This window comes from Castanea sativa, chromosome 8 (genome assembly GCF_040712315.1).
Source record: "Castanea sativa cultivar Marrone di Chiusa Pesio chromosome 8, ASM4071231v1".
Classification (NCBI taxonomy): domain Eukaryota; kingdom Viridiplantae; phylum Streptophyta; class Magnoliopsida; order Fagales; family Fagaceae; genus Castanea; species Castanea sativa.
This window is the reverse complement of record NC_134020.1, coordinates 9,341,552-9,359,380: the sequence shown is the minus strand read 5'-3', so window position 1 is coordinate 9,359,380 and position 17,829 is coordinate 9,341,552. Positions and strand designations below refer to the sequence as shown.

The 17,829-nt window shown below is 41.5% G+C and overlaps 2 protein-coding genes across 2 annotated transcripts; both read right to left on the bottom strand.

The window, feature by feature from the left end:
* Nucleotides 1–12,799: 12,799 nt before the first annotated feature.
* LOC142605842 (uncharacterized) lies at nucleotides 12,800–13,417 on the bottom strand. The gene has a single exon (XM_075777269.1). It carries the CDS (start codon nucleotides 13,415–13,417, stop codon nucleotides 12,800–12,802), a length of 618 nt encoding a protein of 205 aa, XP_075633384.1.
* A 3,055-nt stretch (nucleotides 13,418–16,472) lies between these two features.
* Nucleotides 16,473–17,491, bottom strand: LOC142605840 (uncharacterized). The gene is made up of 2 exons (XM_075777268.1): nucleotides 16,994–17,491; nucleotides 16,473–16,691 (listed from the first exon to the last, which is right to left on the bottom strand). Exons 1-2 carry the CDS (start codon nucleotides 17,489–17,491, stop codon nucleotides 16,473–16,475), a joined length of 717 nt encoding a protein of 238 aa, XP_075633383.1.
* Nucleotides 17,492–17,829: the final 338 nt, after the last annotated feature.

Below are 17,829 nucleotides of genomic sequence, written 5' to 3'. Positions count from 1 at the left end.
ATACCCATTGATGAGTACTAGGTGGGTGGAAGGTTGGACTGTCATCCAATTGTTTTTGTCCCATTGTGGGATTGTGCTCCAACATCTGATGGAAACAAAAGGACTTTTGATCTGTTTCACAACCTCTTGGATGATCTGTGGAAACTGGCTGATCTGAAAATGGCTTGATAGCTTAATCATTCTGATGAAACCAAATTCAAACATTTTTTAGAGCCAGCTAGGATCCCATTCTGCATCATTAGATCCATTTTCATAATTAATAAGAAGTCCTGGGAATGGATGCTTTTGTTCATATACTCTGAGACTGCTCCCAAAGTAATCTTCCCATTCTGCTTGGACGAAGATGTCATTCGTATCACTAGATCTATCGCCATAGACTGGGAAAGTAGTAGTAACCAATGTTTTGAAATGCTCAAACCATTTGCCAGATGATTCGAACATTGCCTTGGATCCTAAAATACTGTTTCGTATCTCAGGAAGCAAGTTGGCAACAGCACTTCTTAAGGTAGACTGAGTCTTAAGATTGAACCTAGCATAGTTAGTGCCCATAATAGTCTTTTTATCCATGGAATGGATATCCTCTTTGCCAAAGAGTTGACTATGGATGGATTAACTTCCTACCTCAAGGTTAACTAGGTGGATTTCTAGTGCTTTGAGGGTTCTCTGGAAAAGCTTGTTTTTGTTTTGGGTAAAGGCCATTTGGAGGTTATCAAGGATAATTTTAATGGAGGGAGGTAAATTTGTATAGGCTCCATTTTTGAATTGGTATTTCCTAGATAAAACTTCCTACAAAATAATAGCCATATCACCACTGGAATATGTCTCTTCTGCTGGGACAAATTCCTAAAGGGATGTTGATCCTCTTTGGTTTCCCTTAGAGGATGCACCTTCATGCATTACAAAAGACTGTCCCGCTGGTAGTCTTTTGTCTTGAGGATAGCCCCTTGCTAGTGCTTTCCCCTTGTTCTTCTTCTCTGCCGAAGAAGTCATGATCCACTTATTAGTGGTATCAAATATTGCTTTCTCTTTATCCTGCCAAGAAAGACTTAAATCATTTGAGATTTTTAAATAATTATTTAAAAACCTTTTATCTTTGAAAACAATGGATGCAGAGATGCAATTGCCTTTATGATGGATGCATGGTGATAACTGGGACTGATTGGGGTCAAAAGAATCATCAGTTGGAATGAATGAATCAAGGTCTTGATCATTTAAGATGGTGGGAAAATCAAGGTTCTGGGCTTGATTGATATCATGAGATGGAAGGGTTTGGATGGTGACGATACTAAGAGTTTTGGAGGCAGAAGCTCTTTGGAGGGTGCTGACCTCCCAAGGTTCGAGGCTCCTGATGAACTCAAACTTGACTGACTGGCCAAAAGGATAGGTAGTGATTCCTTTACTGTTTGTGGTGAAAGGGTACAACAAACATAAGAAAGGGTTTCCTAAGATGACCCTATCTGTCATGTTTCTAACAAGGAAAAATTTTGTTTTGAAACATATGCCATCTTGGCAAACATGGGCTTGTGGGAGATTGAATTCAATTTGCATTCTTCCACCACTTGCAGACGTCAATCGCTCTGTAGACTTCTTGAAGTATTTGGAGGGAATGATTCCTTCTTGAATGAAGTTAAGATCAGCACCTGAATCAATTAAGGCTATGACCTCGAATTCAAAGTCTTTGCTAATGACAATCCTAACTTTGGAATGCCATTTCTGGAAGTTAATCCTACTGATGGTATCTAAGAACTTCTCACCTAATGGTTCTTGGGTCTTATCAGCTGTGGGGTTAACCGTTTCATCTACTTCATCATCAGAAGGGTTCTGAAATGAGGGACCTTCCTCATTGCCTGAATGATGAGCATTTTCCAATTGTTGGATTCTTCGATTAAGAAGATCATAATCAACCCTGAGAATGGTTAGTTCTTGCTTTAGGGTTCTAACTTCGGACTTGATCTCTTTATTTTCTTTTTGAAGGTCGTTGACTGTAACTTCCTTCTTGGACTGGGTGAACCTATTGTAAATTGTCTCTAAATCTACCTTGGGTTGCTGGATCCTTAGTTCAGGTTTACTGGTTTCCTTTACTAAGGTTTGGTGGAATTGGGTAAGCTTCTGAGCTTTAATGACAGGATCTTTTATTGCCTCTATGAGGTCTAGAAGAAGCTCTTCTTGCTTATTGAGAACATTGATGGTTTTGTTCTTACAACAACCATCCTTGCGTGGTATGGGTTCATCCGAGCCACTAGAGGTACTGGTTCTAGAGGGTTCAGAGGATGACTGATATATTTGTTGGAGCTCATGGTTATTAGCACTATTGAATGACTCACTATCAGAGTGGTCAAGTTCTAGCAATTTAAAGATCTCAAGCTTACTGGATTGGTCACTAATGAGAGTATTGATAAGGGATTTGGCCTTAGCTCTACACTCACTCTTGAAATGACCTTTCTTTCCACAATTGAAGCATTTTCCTGATGCTTGTGAGATGGATTCCATGGATTTTCATTTCTTATAGAAATCATCAGTCTTCTGTTTTCTCTAATACTTGGCTGCAGTCTTCTTCCTATAGGATTTCTCAGAGGGTTCTTTGCCTCTGTACTTGGATTTCCTTTTGGAAGGGTGTACTGAGGGTAAGCCATATTGTGTACAAAAATGTCCCATTTCGTACTTGGCTTTGTTCTAGTTAACTTGGCTTTGGATTTTCAAATCTCTGCACATCTTCATTCCTTCACTTCGAATGGTGCTAGAGATGTCTCCATATGTTAGGTTATCATAATCTATGACACCTAAGGAGCTGCAAAGGGTTTCTTTGACTTTTTGGCCAAAGAGTGTAGGTAATCCATCAATGAACTTCTCCTTCCAAAACGGAGAGTTACAATCACTCCTATGCATGACTCGGGTAGTAAAAACATCTTCATACCACCGGTAGTCACCTAGGGTTTTACATCTAAGGTTACACAACTGCTCATAAATCCTAGATGTGATGTTGCTAGGTTTTCCTATGAAGTGTTTCATGATTGTATAGATCAAGGTGTTGACTCCATCAAGAATTCCTCTATCTACTGTATCAAAGATGGGGGTTCCTTCCTCATTCTTTTGGACTGCATGCTTGATGTCTTCCTTAGATTGTTCTGTTAGGCAGTTGTTCCACCAATGCAGAATTTTCCTGTGAATCCTAAGACCATCATTTCTATGACTTCCTTGTGAGGACGGCCTTCGTCGAGGTAGTTATTGGCTACCATAGTCATATGCTGGATTTTGTTTAGGACTTCTTGTTCTGATAAACCATTTATGTTCCATTCATAGTGTTTACCAGAGGATACTAAGAATTGGTTGCTAACATTTCTTTCTTAGAACTAGAGGTCAGGGTGTGTTGGTCTAAGATACCAATTCTTGGTTAAACTGGTTGGATTAATATTGGGGTGGTAAAGCCGTTTTACCTGTAAATCCTGAAACTGACTTTCTAGTTGTTCTATTTTCTTTTCAGATTCTTGACTAGAATTGCTAGAGGCTGCTTGGATGTCTAAAACCCTAAGTTGGGGATTATGACTAGTTTAAAACTGATGAAGGGGTGACTGGTTCCTTCTTCACTAGTTCTTCTAGCTTCTGGGCGACTATTCTAAGGCTATCTTGTCCTTAGTGTAACTGAGGTTGGTGTGCCTAGTTATGGGTAGCTTGACTAGAGGCTTCTCTAAGGTTTGGATAGGCTTACTAGGGCTTCCTGGTTGGAGGATGACCTTGTTCTCAATCCTATCTTCTATCCTATCAAGCTGTTTACCTATAATATCTATACACTGGTTGGTGTAGTTGTTTTGCTCTATCACTTTTTTGACTGGTTTTTCCTCAGCCGTGGGAACCTTGAAAGGAGAGGCAACTGTCTCACTTTTGCGATGTTTAAAGGTTATGGCTTCTAGGGGTGGATGGCTAGACCAGACAACTTCCTTAGTTGCATTGGGTCCTTCTATGGTCCAAGCTTTGGTGAGAACACAAAACTGCTTGTGTTGGCCAAAGTATCTTTCAAAGTATATGAAAAAGGGGACATTACAGGATATTTCCTTCATGAATGCCTTCCATTTTTCTAATACCTTTACCTTTTGCTCTCTGGTGTAATTGGCTCTATAGGCTTCTCTCTTGAGTCTGTTTTCCTCATAATCAAATTCATTTCCTAATTCTTCTAGGTCAGGAACGAAGTCTCTGTTCAATACCATAAGCTGGTGATTTATGGGAGGGCTCTGGGGTTCTTGCTGGAATGGTTGTTCCATATCAGTCCCAGATGGGGATGGAGGGGATTGCTCTCGGTCGTCTTCCTCATTGACAACTAAGTCTTGTTTGGCTGTGTAGTTTTAGTGTGCTAAGTTGGGATCTGGTCTGGACTCCTTGGAGTTGTACACCTAGATCTCTTCTAGACTTTGGGAATGGTGTTCCTAAAGGTCTGGTTGAGCTACACTAGGATGCAAGTCCATCCTTAAGAAAGATAGGTGACTGCCTAAGGAAGATCTATTGGGGATCTAATCCGGGATTCATCCAGAGGTATTCTATACTCATAATCTAGAGGAGTGCTAAGCCTAGATCTGTCAAAACTCAATCTAACCGTACCATCGGCTAGTTGTTGGACGAAATCTAGATCTGGATTTTGGGCTGGGTTTTGGATCTGTAGAGTATGGTTCTCATTCTCTAAAGTCCAATTGGTGGGGAATGTGACCAGGGTCCTTGGAACCTGGATCTTGGCACTTGGGTCAGTGGTTTGGATGAGGGTCGTCTCACCCTTTTTTCTATTGTCAAGTGCTTCGACATTCATGTTCGTTCTCATGCACTTGTAGTAAACTCTGTATATCAAGGCAATCTGACTAGTTCCTTGCGTCATGAGGGTTCCATGGGTCTTGATATTGAGTGTGAGGGCTTTGATGACATTGTCATCATGGATGTGGATAGCAAAATCAGGGAAACAGTCAAAATGAACTGGTCTGTTGCTAAGGCTGGTTTCTATGGTTCCTAAGAGGCTATCATGCAACCTGATATGTCGAGCATCTCTGAGGGCCATAAGGATTGAGTTGTTCAAACCTTTTCTGACAAGTGGTTTAACTCCAACCTGGACTAAACCTATGTGTAGGAAGTTATGACCTTGCTTCCTGTGTGCTAAAATGGCGGATGGGGATAACAAGTAGCACGTCTCGTACTCCTTGTTTATACCATAAACTTGTTCTATAGTCTTGACATGGTAATCTGTCTTTAAAGCCTTTTTCCAAGACCATGAGGACTTATAGATCTGGTTGGTGGCAACTTTAGGGATATTCCAATCTCCTATGTCTAGATCTATCTCTGATAACTCATAAGACTCTGAATTAATTATTCCTACATCTGCTGGTATCTCTAGAAGGGATGATGATTGGGAACATCTACTGCTGGTAGAAGAGTAACTTCTAAACAACCTATTCATCTTTTTGGATTAAAAGCTTAAATTAATAATTACAACCTAATCACCTTTAACCTCAAATCTCTGGATCTAACCTTTAGATCTAAAACAAGGTATACACAAAGAGATAGACACCTTATCTGTGCACTGTTAATATATATATATATATATATATATATATATAATAATAATATATATAGATGATTCTATTCCCGACAAAAAAAGAGTATGATCTCCCTCAGCTGAGAAGATCGTTTATTTATCTATTCTTTAAAGTGAACTCCACGCTTGACAAAATGTTTGAGTTGAATTTTATGGATAAGATGCTTGTGTATTTGTCATTTGCCTCATAATCTACAAATGATATAAGCAAAAATAGTTCCTTTCATTATTTATGGCCTTGCTCCTTCTGATAGATATATTGTATGTTCTATGACTATCTGGTATGTGTTTTTGGCCATCGTTTGACAGACAAGGTTGTGCATCCGACCTTTCTTAAGTTAGCTAGGTTTGACAGACCTAGTCTCCGTGAGTTGGGAAGTCATTGATGCAGCAGATCTTAAGCGTGATCCTGAGGTGATATAGCTATATGACTATGCATGATTTACCAGCAAGCAATTTCTCTGCATCAATTTTGAACATAGTTTCACATTGCTTATGGATTTTACTCATTCTGTAGCTTTTATGGGAATGGTCCGATGGAGAATGTTAAGCTTATACATATTTAATAGAAATCATGCTTAAACAAGAAAATACAGGTGGACTATCAAGCTTTGGTATTATTTAATTTGGCTTCAAATAACAAAAAACTTATTCTTATGAAGGACTTGCATATAGTCTATATGCTACAGAATTGAAGTCCTTTGACAATTCATTCTTTCAAGAAAAGCCTTGACTCTGTGATAACCTAAAGAGTACTTTCTAAGTGAGAATTACTTGTCTTACTCATTGGTCATCCATGCAACAATAATAAAGGCATGGAATCTAGTCAACATCAAAAGAATAATTGTGACTTACCTGGAAATATTATGTTTATAAATTTTTACTTCATATTTTATGAGCTGTTAAATGCATTGTTTGTGAAAGACAAGAACCAGGGGGTGGCACCACCTTATGGACAAGTGGTCCCAGGACCACTCTAACCTAAAAGAAAAAAAAATTATAAATAAAAATTTAAAATTTTATATTTATCTACCTTTAAAAAAAAAATTGGGAACACCCTGGATTTTTTTTTATACCAATACTATTAAATTTTGGTCCATAATTTGAGCAACTTAACAATATATTAGGGTCTTTTAAGCAAAAAGAACCATATGCTTATATATATTTTTTAAGCCTATACTACGACTTTACTTTTAGTTTTTGCTTTACCTGATACGCTGTCATTTGGCCCAAACCAAATGCCAATAGAAAAGCTCAGTATAAGATCAATCACATGTCAGACTAAGACTATCACTACTCCAACACCAACACGATTATGGTTTTAATTCAACAAATATTTAAAAAAACAAAATCCTCACTGCCTTAGTGCCTCGCGGATTCAAAAGTCATTAAACAATTTAAACTAAAACTAAATCAAACTTGAAGGCTAAAAGGAAATAAGAAACTCACTTACTCTCTCTAGTCATCGCCGTCCATTCCTATTCAGCAACACTAACAATAACCACAACTAAACTCCACAAAATTTGTGTTGTAAAACTTTATGTATTTGCGTGATTCTTGATTGTTGTTATTGTTGTTGTCAATATATAAAATTTTCTTTTCATTAGATTGTGTAATTTATGCTTCTTGAGGAACACCCTAAAAACAAAATTCCTGGAGCCACCATTGACAAGAACATGATATTTTCATGATGTTCTCCAAGAATCTATAGTGGAAGGTTTCTATGGAAAGATTTTGTAACCTTTATGAATATTATATGGTTCTGTTTTTCAATATCTGAGCTTTTTCCATCTGATATATGCAAAGGCGGATTTGGCTATATGTGAAGTAACAATATAGGTCATATTTAAGACTTGAAAATCAACATGGATTTCTTGCTAAAGCATGGCCTTACGTCTTCTATGAGGTTACACTAATCATATTGGTTTGGCATATGGCTTATGCCCCACCTCCACCCCTAAACACACACGATTCATATTTGTTATTGATGATGCCGAAAAATCACCAGTAAGCCACACGGTCCTCACAAGATTGAAATAAAACCTACACAACAAAAAGAAAAGATCTAGTAGAGAGCACCAGTGTGGTGCCGGCCAAAAACCCTCCTAAGATTAAGTTAGAACTTTTTCACAACCCTAGAGTGCTAGAGCTGAGTTAATTATGCGTACCTTGTATTCTGAGGGTTCATGAGTTTTTATGGTAGAGTCGGCCTCCGTTTCTTGCACATCAAGGCGTATATTACGGAATCCTTTATTCATTAGAGCTCTTCTCCTATTGGGATTCTCTATAATTAATCGTAAGACGTAAGTTAATTCCTTTTAGGGATTCTTGGAGCTCAATCAAAACAAATGATTACCACGTGTCGCTTTATATCCGTCCACTGTGCGTCCGAGCACCTTATATCTGTCGACTATCAGCCGGCCAGCCTCATGTCATCACATTCAGCTTGATCCGTCACCTACATTTTTCTCCTCTTCAGTTGCCCCCTCATTCCATGGATTTGTCATCTAATCATACGGACCCAGGGAATGACAGTTTTCTTTTACCTTTGATAGGTGTGTTTTGACTGACAGGCTATCGCAGAATCATAAGTGCATCAGGGATACGTGGCGAACTTTGATTGATTGTTTGTTTGAATCGAGGTGTCCCTTCATCTTCCATGCCGTTCCCTCTATATATACTTCCCATACCTTTCATTTTTACATTTTGGAAAGATTTTTGCTGATAAGAGCGCAATTGTCCTCTTTGCTCGATCCGTCGCTTCAAGGAGTCGCTGTTACCGTCTATTCAGTTCTTCCATCTCTTTTATCACACCGTCAAAATGTGAGTATTTACTTTACTGTCAATTTTGCTTCCTTGTTTCATATGTTGGTCTGTCGTCAGCTTAGATCTAGAGTCTTAGGCTTCCTTTACTCGTCATTTGTAGGTGTCAGATGTCTAGTGAAGCGTCAAGTGGTCAGTCTTTTGTTTACGAGGGAGCGGGCTACAAGGAGGTGTTTCCATCAGGTCAAGTAGACCTGAGCACCTCTAGCGAGGAGAGAGAACCGTCAACTAGCTCTCCTACGAATTTGGAAGATGAGGTGCAGGTTGGGGATGGGTCAGAGTTTGACTCTAATGACGACTTAGATGGTATAGACCCTCCCATTCAGTCCGTCATAGGTCCTAATGGGTTCAAGGAATTTGTCATGCTCCCTTTATGGATAGTGAATGACTTCATTTCTTCAATCAAGCAACCACACTTCAACACACTTAGGCAGAAGTACCAAATACCTGTCAACATACCCATCCGTCTACCTTTCAAGTCCGAGAAATGCTACTATAAAGGCGTTGAAGACATCGGTGTATACGAGCAGATGCTAAAAGCAAGCCTGCGCTTTCCCTTAAGTGCCTTACACCGTCGTCTTCTCTAATACCTGGGTTTAGCCGTCGCCCAAATTTCACTAAACGCTTGGAGGGTTTTTCTAAGAGTTGAGGTTTTGTATGGTGTGATGTCTAATGGGGCAAGACAGTTAACAGTGGAGGAGTTCTTTCATTGTTACCGTCCGTCTAAGATTACCAAATCGAAGGGTATGTATAGCTTCGTGCCGAGGAGTCTGGTGCTTAGGCTAGTGTATGAGACCTCAGACTCTAATCGCAACTGGAAGGGTCGATAGTTTTTCCTTAAGGGGGACGATTGGATGTGTCGTCCTGACGACCATGAATATATGCCTGTAGATAAGACTTGGGGTATAATGCCACCGTCTGGTATGTGCCCGTCCTGCTTAACATGTTCATATTGAATGTTGGAGTTATTTTAACCGTTCACTTTTTGCAGCTCGTAACCATCCGCCAATTACAATTGAGCAGTTTAGCTTCCTAAAAAGAATCTTCTAGACCACCAGCTTGTCGGAGAGGACTTGGATAAAACTTGTCACCTTGGATACCCTGCATTGGTACTGTGACGGCCTAGAACCCACAACTGCTGCCCGTCAATACGACTCAAGAATACGCAAACGTAAGTCTTTTAGCCCACAACTACTGTTTTAATGTATACCATTGTTCTCACCCGTCTACTTTTTGCAGAAATTGAGGATGTTAGGAGAAGGGCTATTATCAAACAACAGGCTGCTAAGAAAAAGCAAGGAAGTGATCTTCCTCCCAAGACGGGTTCATCCCATCTGTCTACAAAGAGACCTCTATCTGAAAAAGTTGACCGTCATAGTAAGAAACAAAGATTGGTGTCGGGGATTGCCTACCGGCCAAGGGTTCGGCATAGTAAAGTTGCCCCCTAAGTTGGGCATAGGCAAGGGCAAGGGTCTAATGACCAATCCTGATCCCGTCAAGGAGAAACCTCCCGTCTTGCTTCGAGAAGACCCACAGTACGCCCTTACTCTAGTGACATCCATTATCAAGGAGGAGGATTACGAAGACCTGGGCAATCACGTGACGGAAGCAATGGGGGAGACGGCTCTGTTTAGCCTTACTCAGGTTAGTACCCATCGTTTACTTGTTTCATCATATTTTGATACTTCACTTACTCATTCCTGTTGGTGTAGACGGTCCTAATGGCTAAAGGATTGATGGACCGTTGCCTTGCTCAAGAGAAGACCCTGGAGCGCGTCCGTGCAAAGTCAAAGGCGATGGTGGAGGAACTTAACGAGCTTAAGCTTTGGAAGCTTCGTCATGAAGAGAAGCTCAAACTGTCCGAGCAGGCTCGTGAAAATCTGGAAAAAGAGGTGGAGTTGCTGAGGGAGACCTTGAAGGCTAATGAAGACAGTCTTCGTCGGGCAAAGTTTGAGGCTGTCCAGGAGTATCGAGATTCCAACGCCCTTTTCGGCGAACTGGGTACCTCCTTTGCCGACGGATTCGATGACTGCCTCCATCAAGTGAAGGCCTCGTTCCCTGACCTGAACCTTGCACACATCAATATAGACACCGAAGGCCAGACCCCTACCCACCCCGTCGACTCTGAAGGAACGGACGAGCTTTTTGGCAAAGGTCCCGGTGACGACGAGGCCCTAAAGGTTGGTGAAAAGGGATCCGTTGAAGATGATGCTCGTCAGCCTTCACTAAAAGGTCCTGATGCCAACGAGGATACCGTCGTAGTTCAGGAGTAATATATATATATATATATATATACTTCTTGTTTTTTTTTTTTTAAAGATCATAAATGTATGGGAGAACAATTAATTTAACTAATTTTAACCGTTGTCCTTTGTTGGTTTTATTTTTTGAATGTTGTATTTTGACTACACATTTTTTTGAAGCACTTTTTGTTAGGCTTTTACTTAACAAATCCGTCTTTTTGGTGTTCAATATGTGTGGCCGTCCTCTTTGGGACTTTCTTTATGGACTTGCTAATTTTTATCCTTCATCCAACAATTTTTTCATTACATGGACTAGATAAATTTCATCCTGTTTGGGATGATCTGTCCACTATGTGGACTTAGTGAATGTAGTCCTTTGTGGGACGATCCGTCCGCTACATATAGTTGATAGGTTTCATCCGCTTGGGATGATCCGTCCACTACATGGACTTGATAGATTTTCATCCTGCTTGGGATGATCTGTCCACTATGCGGACCTAGTGATTTTCATCCTTCTTGGGATGATCTGTCCACTATATGGACTTGATAGATTTTTATCCTTCTTGGGATGATCCATCCACTATATGGACTTGATAGATTTTCATCCTACTTGGGATGGTCCGTCCACTATATGGACTTGATAGATTTTCATCCTTCTTGGGATGATTTGTCCACTATATGGACTTGGTAAAACCTGAGCAAAATATATTCCATATGCTCTTTATAAACTCCTCTTATTATAATGGATAGGTAAAATATTGTTCATAGAAAATACGAAAATTGCCTTTTAGGCTATAAAAGTACTGTAGAAAATAAAAATTATAACTCTCTGTTGGAAAAGATAAACTGGAAATGAGGAGTGATGTTATTGTTGTCTTCGTTCATCGTCTATTGGTAGTACTTCTTCAGGTGCTCCGTGTTTCACGGGTGACTCAACTTTTTCCCGTCCAGTGTCTCTAGGTAGTATGTTCCCTTCCTATGCCATGAAGTGATCCTATATGGTCCTTCCCAGTTAGGTCCTAGCTTCCCCTGGGAGGCATCCTTTGTAGCGCCGAGCACTCTCCTCAAGACAAGATCTCCCACCTGGAAGTCCCTATGCCTGACCTTAGAGTTGTAATGCTTCGCCATTAGGCCCTGGTATCGCACTAATCTTTGCTCTGTAGTCGCCCTAACTTCGTCCACAAGGTCGAGCTGTATGTGCATGGCTTCATCATTCTTGCTTTCATCGTGGTTCCCAATCCGGTAGCTTGTAAAACCCACTTCTGCTGGTATGACAGTCTCGCTTCCATATGCCAATCGGAACGATGTTTCTCTTGTTGGTGTCCTTGCCATTGTCCTGTATGCCTATAAAACACTTGGCAACTCATCCGGCCATATGCCTTTTGCCCCCTCGAGCCGAGTCTTGATGATTTTGAGCAAGGATCGGTTCGTGACTTCACCCTGTCCGTTGGCCTGCGGGTGGGCGAGTGATGAGTAGTGGTTCTTGATCCCTTGCTGAGAACAAAAAAATCTGAAGGCGTCGTTGTCGAATTGCTTTCTGTTATCTAAAACTAGCACCCTTGGTATACCATACCTGCAAATTATATTCCTCTATACAAAGCTTCGAATATTCTTTTCCGTGATAATGGCTAAAGCCTCTGCTTCCACCCATTTAGTGAAGTAGTTAATACCAACCACTAAGAACTTTAATTGCCCTACTACTGTTGGGAATGGGCCCATGATGTCTAACCTCCACTGTGCGAACAGCCACGGGGCCGTCATGGGGGTGAGTTCTTCTGTTGGCTGCCTTATGAGATTGCTAAACCTTTGGCACTTGTCGCAAGACCTGACGTATGCTTTGGCATCCTTCTACATCGTTGGCCAGTAGTATCCTGCCTTGAGAAGCTTGTGAACTAAGACCTTGACCCCAAGTGGTTTTTGCAAATCCTTTCATGGGCCTCCCTCATAACATAATCCAATTCTTCAGGAGCCAGGCATCTGAGGTATGGTCGAGAGAAACCCCTCTTGTATAGAGTGTTTTTGATTAGGACAAACCAGGAGGCTTTAACCTTCAACTTTCTTGCGGCCTCCTTGTTGTCTGGCAGTTTGCCGTCCATTATATATGCGACTATTGGAGTCATCCAACCATGTTCATCGCTTACCTCCTGCACACTAGTACCATCTATTAGTGATGTGAGTTGAATGAAGGATAATACCTAGTCGGGATGATCATAAGTTCTGTGGAAGCTGCTTTTGCAAGTCGGTCGGTATCTTGGTTCTCCTCTCTTGGGATTTGAACCAACTTGACCTGGTGGTTACTCGTTCGACCCTTCACTTCCTCGAGATACTTCTTCATCCTTTCATTCTTGCACTCATAATTGCCATTAACCTGACTGGTCACGATTTGAGAATTGGAGTATACGATCATATTGCTTGCTCCTGCAGCTATTGCGAGGTCTAGTCCTGCTATTAAGGCTTCGTATTCCGCTTCGTTATTGGTTGTGGAAAAGTCCAAACGGATCATGCATTCGATCTTGTCTCCTTCTAGTGTGTGGAGTACCAAGCTGGCTCCACCTGCATTTTTGTTGGAGGATTCGTCCGTGTGGATGCTCCATGGGGGATCTTCCTCTACCCCTTGGTCCTCCGTGAAGGTGAACTCAGCGATGAAGTCCGCTATTACCTGCCCCCTCATAGCGGTTCGTGGTTGGTACTGAACATCGAACTCACTTAGCTCTAGTGCCCATAATGCCATTCGTCCTGCTGCTTCGGGGCTAGTCATCACTCTGCGGAGGGGTTTATCCATCATGACATTTATGGTGTGTGCTTGAAAGTATGGTTTGAGTTTTCTTGCGGTGGTCACTAGCGCGAAGGCTAAATTTTCCATCTGTGGGTACCTCTCTTCTGCTCATTTGAGCTCTCAGCTTATAAAGTACACGGGCCGTTACACCTTATCTTCTTCTCTAATGAGAGCCACACTGACGGCTGCTGGGGAGACGGCTAGGTATAGAAACAACTCTTCCCCAGGCTTGGACGGGCTGAGCAATGGCGGAGAGGAGAGATACACCTTCAAATCTTCAAATGCCTTTTGGCATTCATCCGTCCATTCAAACGCCCTCTTCAGCGTGCGGAAGAAAGGGAGACATTTGTTCGTTGCCCTTGATATGAACCTGTTCCTTGCCATTCAAGCTTTGCACCTCCTTTACAATTTTTGAGGGAGCCAACTCCATGATCGCCTTCACTTTCTCTAGGTTGACTTTAATCCCCCTTTGGGCAGGGGCGGCTTTACCTTAGGGCCAGGGGGTTCAAATGAACCCCCTGAATGGGCCATAATATATATATATATATATATATATATATATATATATATATATATATATAATTGTTAATAAATTTTTTGTATCCCTTAAAATAAAATTTTGAACCCCCAACCCTAAATTTTGTTTAAACCCAATTAATGTAAGTTTGAATATGATCATTTTAATGCTATTTTCATAATATTTTCACGATAATTTAACAATAAAGGTTAAGTGACAAGTTGTAACTGGTTTCTATCAGGACCTACAAATAACATCACTTTTTTCCTATCTTTAACAACTTGCCACATAGGTTTTGTTGTGAAAGTGTTATGTCAATAGCATTACTCTTAAAATATTTAATTTTATAAGAAAGAAAAAAAAATGTTTCAATTTTGCTCATTTGTTAAAAAAAAAAAAAAACCTTTTTTTCCTAAGACTTTGGCTTACTTTTCCATTGACAGCAGAAAAAGTTGTTTTTCCCTGCACTTTTCTTTTTCATCAACAAAAAAGTACATTATTTTTAAAACCAACAGATATTTGTGATTCTTCCCCCATTCTCTCTATTTTCTTTTTCCCTTCTATGTTTTCTTAGTTTTTCTCTCTATTTGATAAAGTAATTTGATAAATGCTCTATAGATTTCCAAACCCTAAAAGTCTTTTAATGTTTGCTCCAATTCAAGAAACTAATCATGTGTATGGTTAAGAAGTCATACACTTCAAAAGTTAAAACTTATATCGGTTACTATTTTTTTTCTTCTTAGTTTCACATTTTCCGTTAGCATGACTCTAAGAAGCTGACCACGTATATTATTAGTTATTTAATTATATTTTTTTATGCATTCAATGGTTGTTTTCTTACCAATATTTATGCTAAATTATATTTAGAATACTATTTTAGATTATTGTATAATGTATATAATATGGAAGTTGCACATATAAAAAAGAAATTTAATTTTTTTATTTACCCCCATGATAAAATTTCTAGCTTCACCACTGCTGACCCCCCTAGAAAAAAATCCTGGAGCCGCCACTGCCTTTGGGACACCATAAATCCCAAAAATTTTCCTACGGTTACTCCGAACACGCATTTGGTTAGACTCAGTTTCATGTTGTAAGACCGAAGAGTGTTGAAAGTCTCTTGGAGGTTGCTCAAATGGTCGGATTCCTGAACGCTTTTTACCAGTATGTCGTCTACGTAAACTTGCACATTTCTTCCAATTTGGTGCGCAAACATCCTGTTCATCAATCTCTGATTTGTAGCTCCTGCATTCTTGAGCCCAAAGGGCATTACTTTGTAGCAGAAAAGCCCCTGACTTGTAACAAACGAGGTCTTCTCCTGGTCCACTTCATCCAACTTGATCTGATTGTAACTGGAGAAAGCATCCATGAAGCTCAAAAGTTCATGTCTTGCGGTCGAGTCTACCAGGGTATCAATACGCGGGAGCGGATAACTGTCCTTCGGGCAAGCCCGATTTAGATCTGTGAAGTCGACGCACATTCTCCATTTCCCATTTGCTTTCTTTACCATTACCATGTTTGCCAACCATTCCGGATAGTATACTTCACGGATGAAATCCGCTTCTAGTAATTTTTGTACTTCCTCGGCTACGGCTCGGTCTCGCTCAGGGGCGAACACTCGCTTTTTCTATCAGACGGGAGAGAATGAAGGGGACACATTCAACCTGTGGACTATCACTGATGGATCTATCGCTGGCATGTCTTTGTGACTCCATGCAAACATGTCCCGATTTTCTCTTAGGAACGTCGCGAGTGCCTGCCGTGCCGTCCGGTTGGCCAAAGTACCAATCCTCGTGGTTTGTTCAGGCCTAGAGTCATTGAGGAGTACTTCTTCTAACTCTTCCATGGGTTCTGCTACCGTTCGCTATTCCTCGATGTTCATTGTTTGTAGGTGGTCGTCCATCTCCATCATGGTCATGTAGCATTCCCATATGGCTACCTTATTTCCGCGCAGCTCTCCAACTCCATATTCGGTAGGGAACTTGATCATCAAATGGTTGGTCGAGGTTACAGCCTTCCATGCATTGAGAGTAGGTCGTCCGAGGATAGCATTGTAGGTAGATGAGCAATCGGCTATAAGAAAAACCACATCCTTAGTGATCTTCTGGGGGTAATCTCCCACCGTCATAGGCAGCGTGACAACACCAAGAAGGTAGGCCCTTGTCCCTCCAATGCCGACAAGTGGTGCGTTTGTTGGAACCGGTCACTCTCTACTAATCCCCATCTGCTGGAACGTGGGATAGTAGAGGATATCAGCCGAGCTTCTATTATCAACCAAAACTCGATGCATGTTGTAGTCTCCTGCTCGTATACTAATGACAAGCGCGTTGTCATGTGGATGGTGAGGCGACGTGCATCCTCTTCTAAAAACCCAATGCTCGAGTTATCAATTTGCGCCATTTTTGGTGTGGAGCCCTTCAACTGAACGCTTTGGACCATCCATTAATATGTTTTACGGGCTTTTTTAGACGATCCTGCAGTAGCGGTGCCCCCAACTATCATTCTTATGTCTCCTATCGGTGGCCTGGGACGTTCATTCTCCAGTTATGGGGCCCGTTCCTGGGGCTGATCCGTCCTTTCCTTACTAAAGAACCTCTGCAACCTTCCTTGTCTAATAAGAGCTTCTATTTGTTGCTTTAAATCATAACAGTCCGCTGTGTCGTGGCCATGATCACGATGAAAACGGCAGTATTTTTCCCTTGGCCTTTTATTAGGATCTCCCTTTAGCTTACCGGGAAATGCCAGGGCTCCTTCATCCTTAATCTGCATTAATACTTGGTCGATTGGGGCAGTAAGCGGGGTGAAGCTAGTGAACCTTCTCGCGGGTGGTTTGGAGCATCGATCTTCCCGTCGTTCTCTAGTTCTAGCCATCTTCCGCCCCTATTCGATCATGCGTCTTCCTGTCTTTCCCTTTTCTTGGGCTTCTCTTCTCGGGCTAGCAGTGCGTCTTCCGTGTTCATGTACTTAGTCACCCTATAAAGCACATCCGACATGGTCTTCGGGTCATTCTTATATAGGGAAAATAAGAACTTACCTTTCCGCAGCCCGTTTGTGAACGCTGCTACGAGTATCTTGTCGTCTGCTTCGTCGATTGAGAGAGCCTCTTTGTTAAAGCGAGCGATGTACAATCTCAATGTCTCGTCCTCCCTTTTCTTAATGCTCATCAGACACGCGGTGGATTTCTGGTATCGGTGACCCCCGATAAAGTGTGATACAAATTGAGCGCCTAACTCCTTGAAAGTGCTAATGTAGTTGGGTGTCAGTTTGCTATACCATATCCTCGCAGGTCCTTTCAGCGTAGTGGGGAAGGCCCCGCACATGATTTTATCCGGTACACCTTGAAGGTGCATTATGGTCTTGAAAGACTCCAAGTGGTCTAAGGGGTCCTTGGACCCGTCATAACTCTCCACCTGAAGCATGTGAAACTTTGGGGGAAGGGGGCATGAACTGACGGGTGCTGTGAAAGGCGAATCGGTTCGCTGTACCAAGTCATCAAGGTCGCTGGACACTCGACCTTTGAGGGCATTCATCATCACATCCATTCGTTCCCTCATCATCTGCATCTCAGCGGCTATGTGAGGTGGGAGAGTGTCCGAGATAGATGGCCGGTTGGTGTCCTGCCGCTCCAGTCTGTTCGGATCGTTGCTACCCTCAGGTCCTTCCTGATTCCTCCTCTCAGCGCTTGTCCCTTCCTGGTCTTCCTCCTATGTGCCGAGGTGTGCATTCTTTTGCCGCAACTGCTCCTCCAAATCATGATTCTGCTTGGTTAGGCATTCGATCGTTGTTGGGAGCGTTTGGACTTGTCTCTCCAAGGCCGTAATGTGCAGATCGTCGCCCTGATTATTGGTTGTTGCTATCGAACGAGTGAGTACCATGCAACCTTTTGCCTTTAGGGATAAAG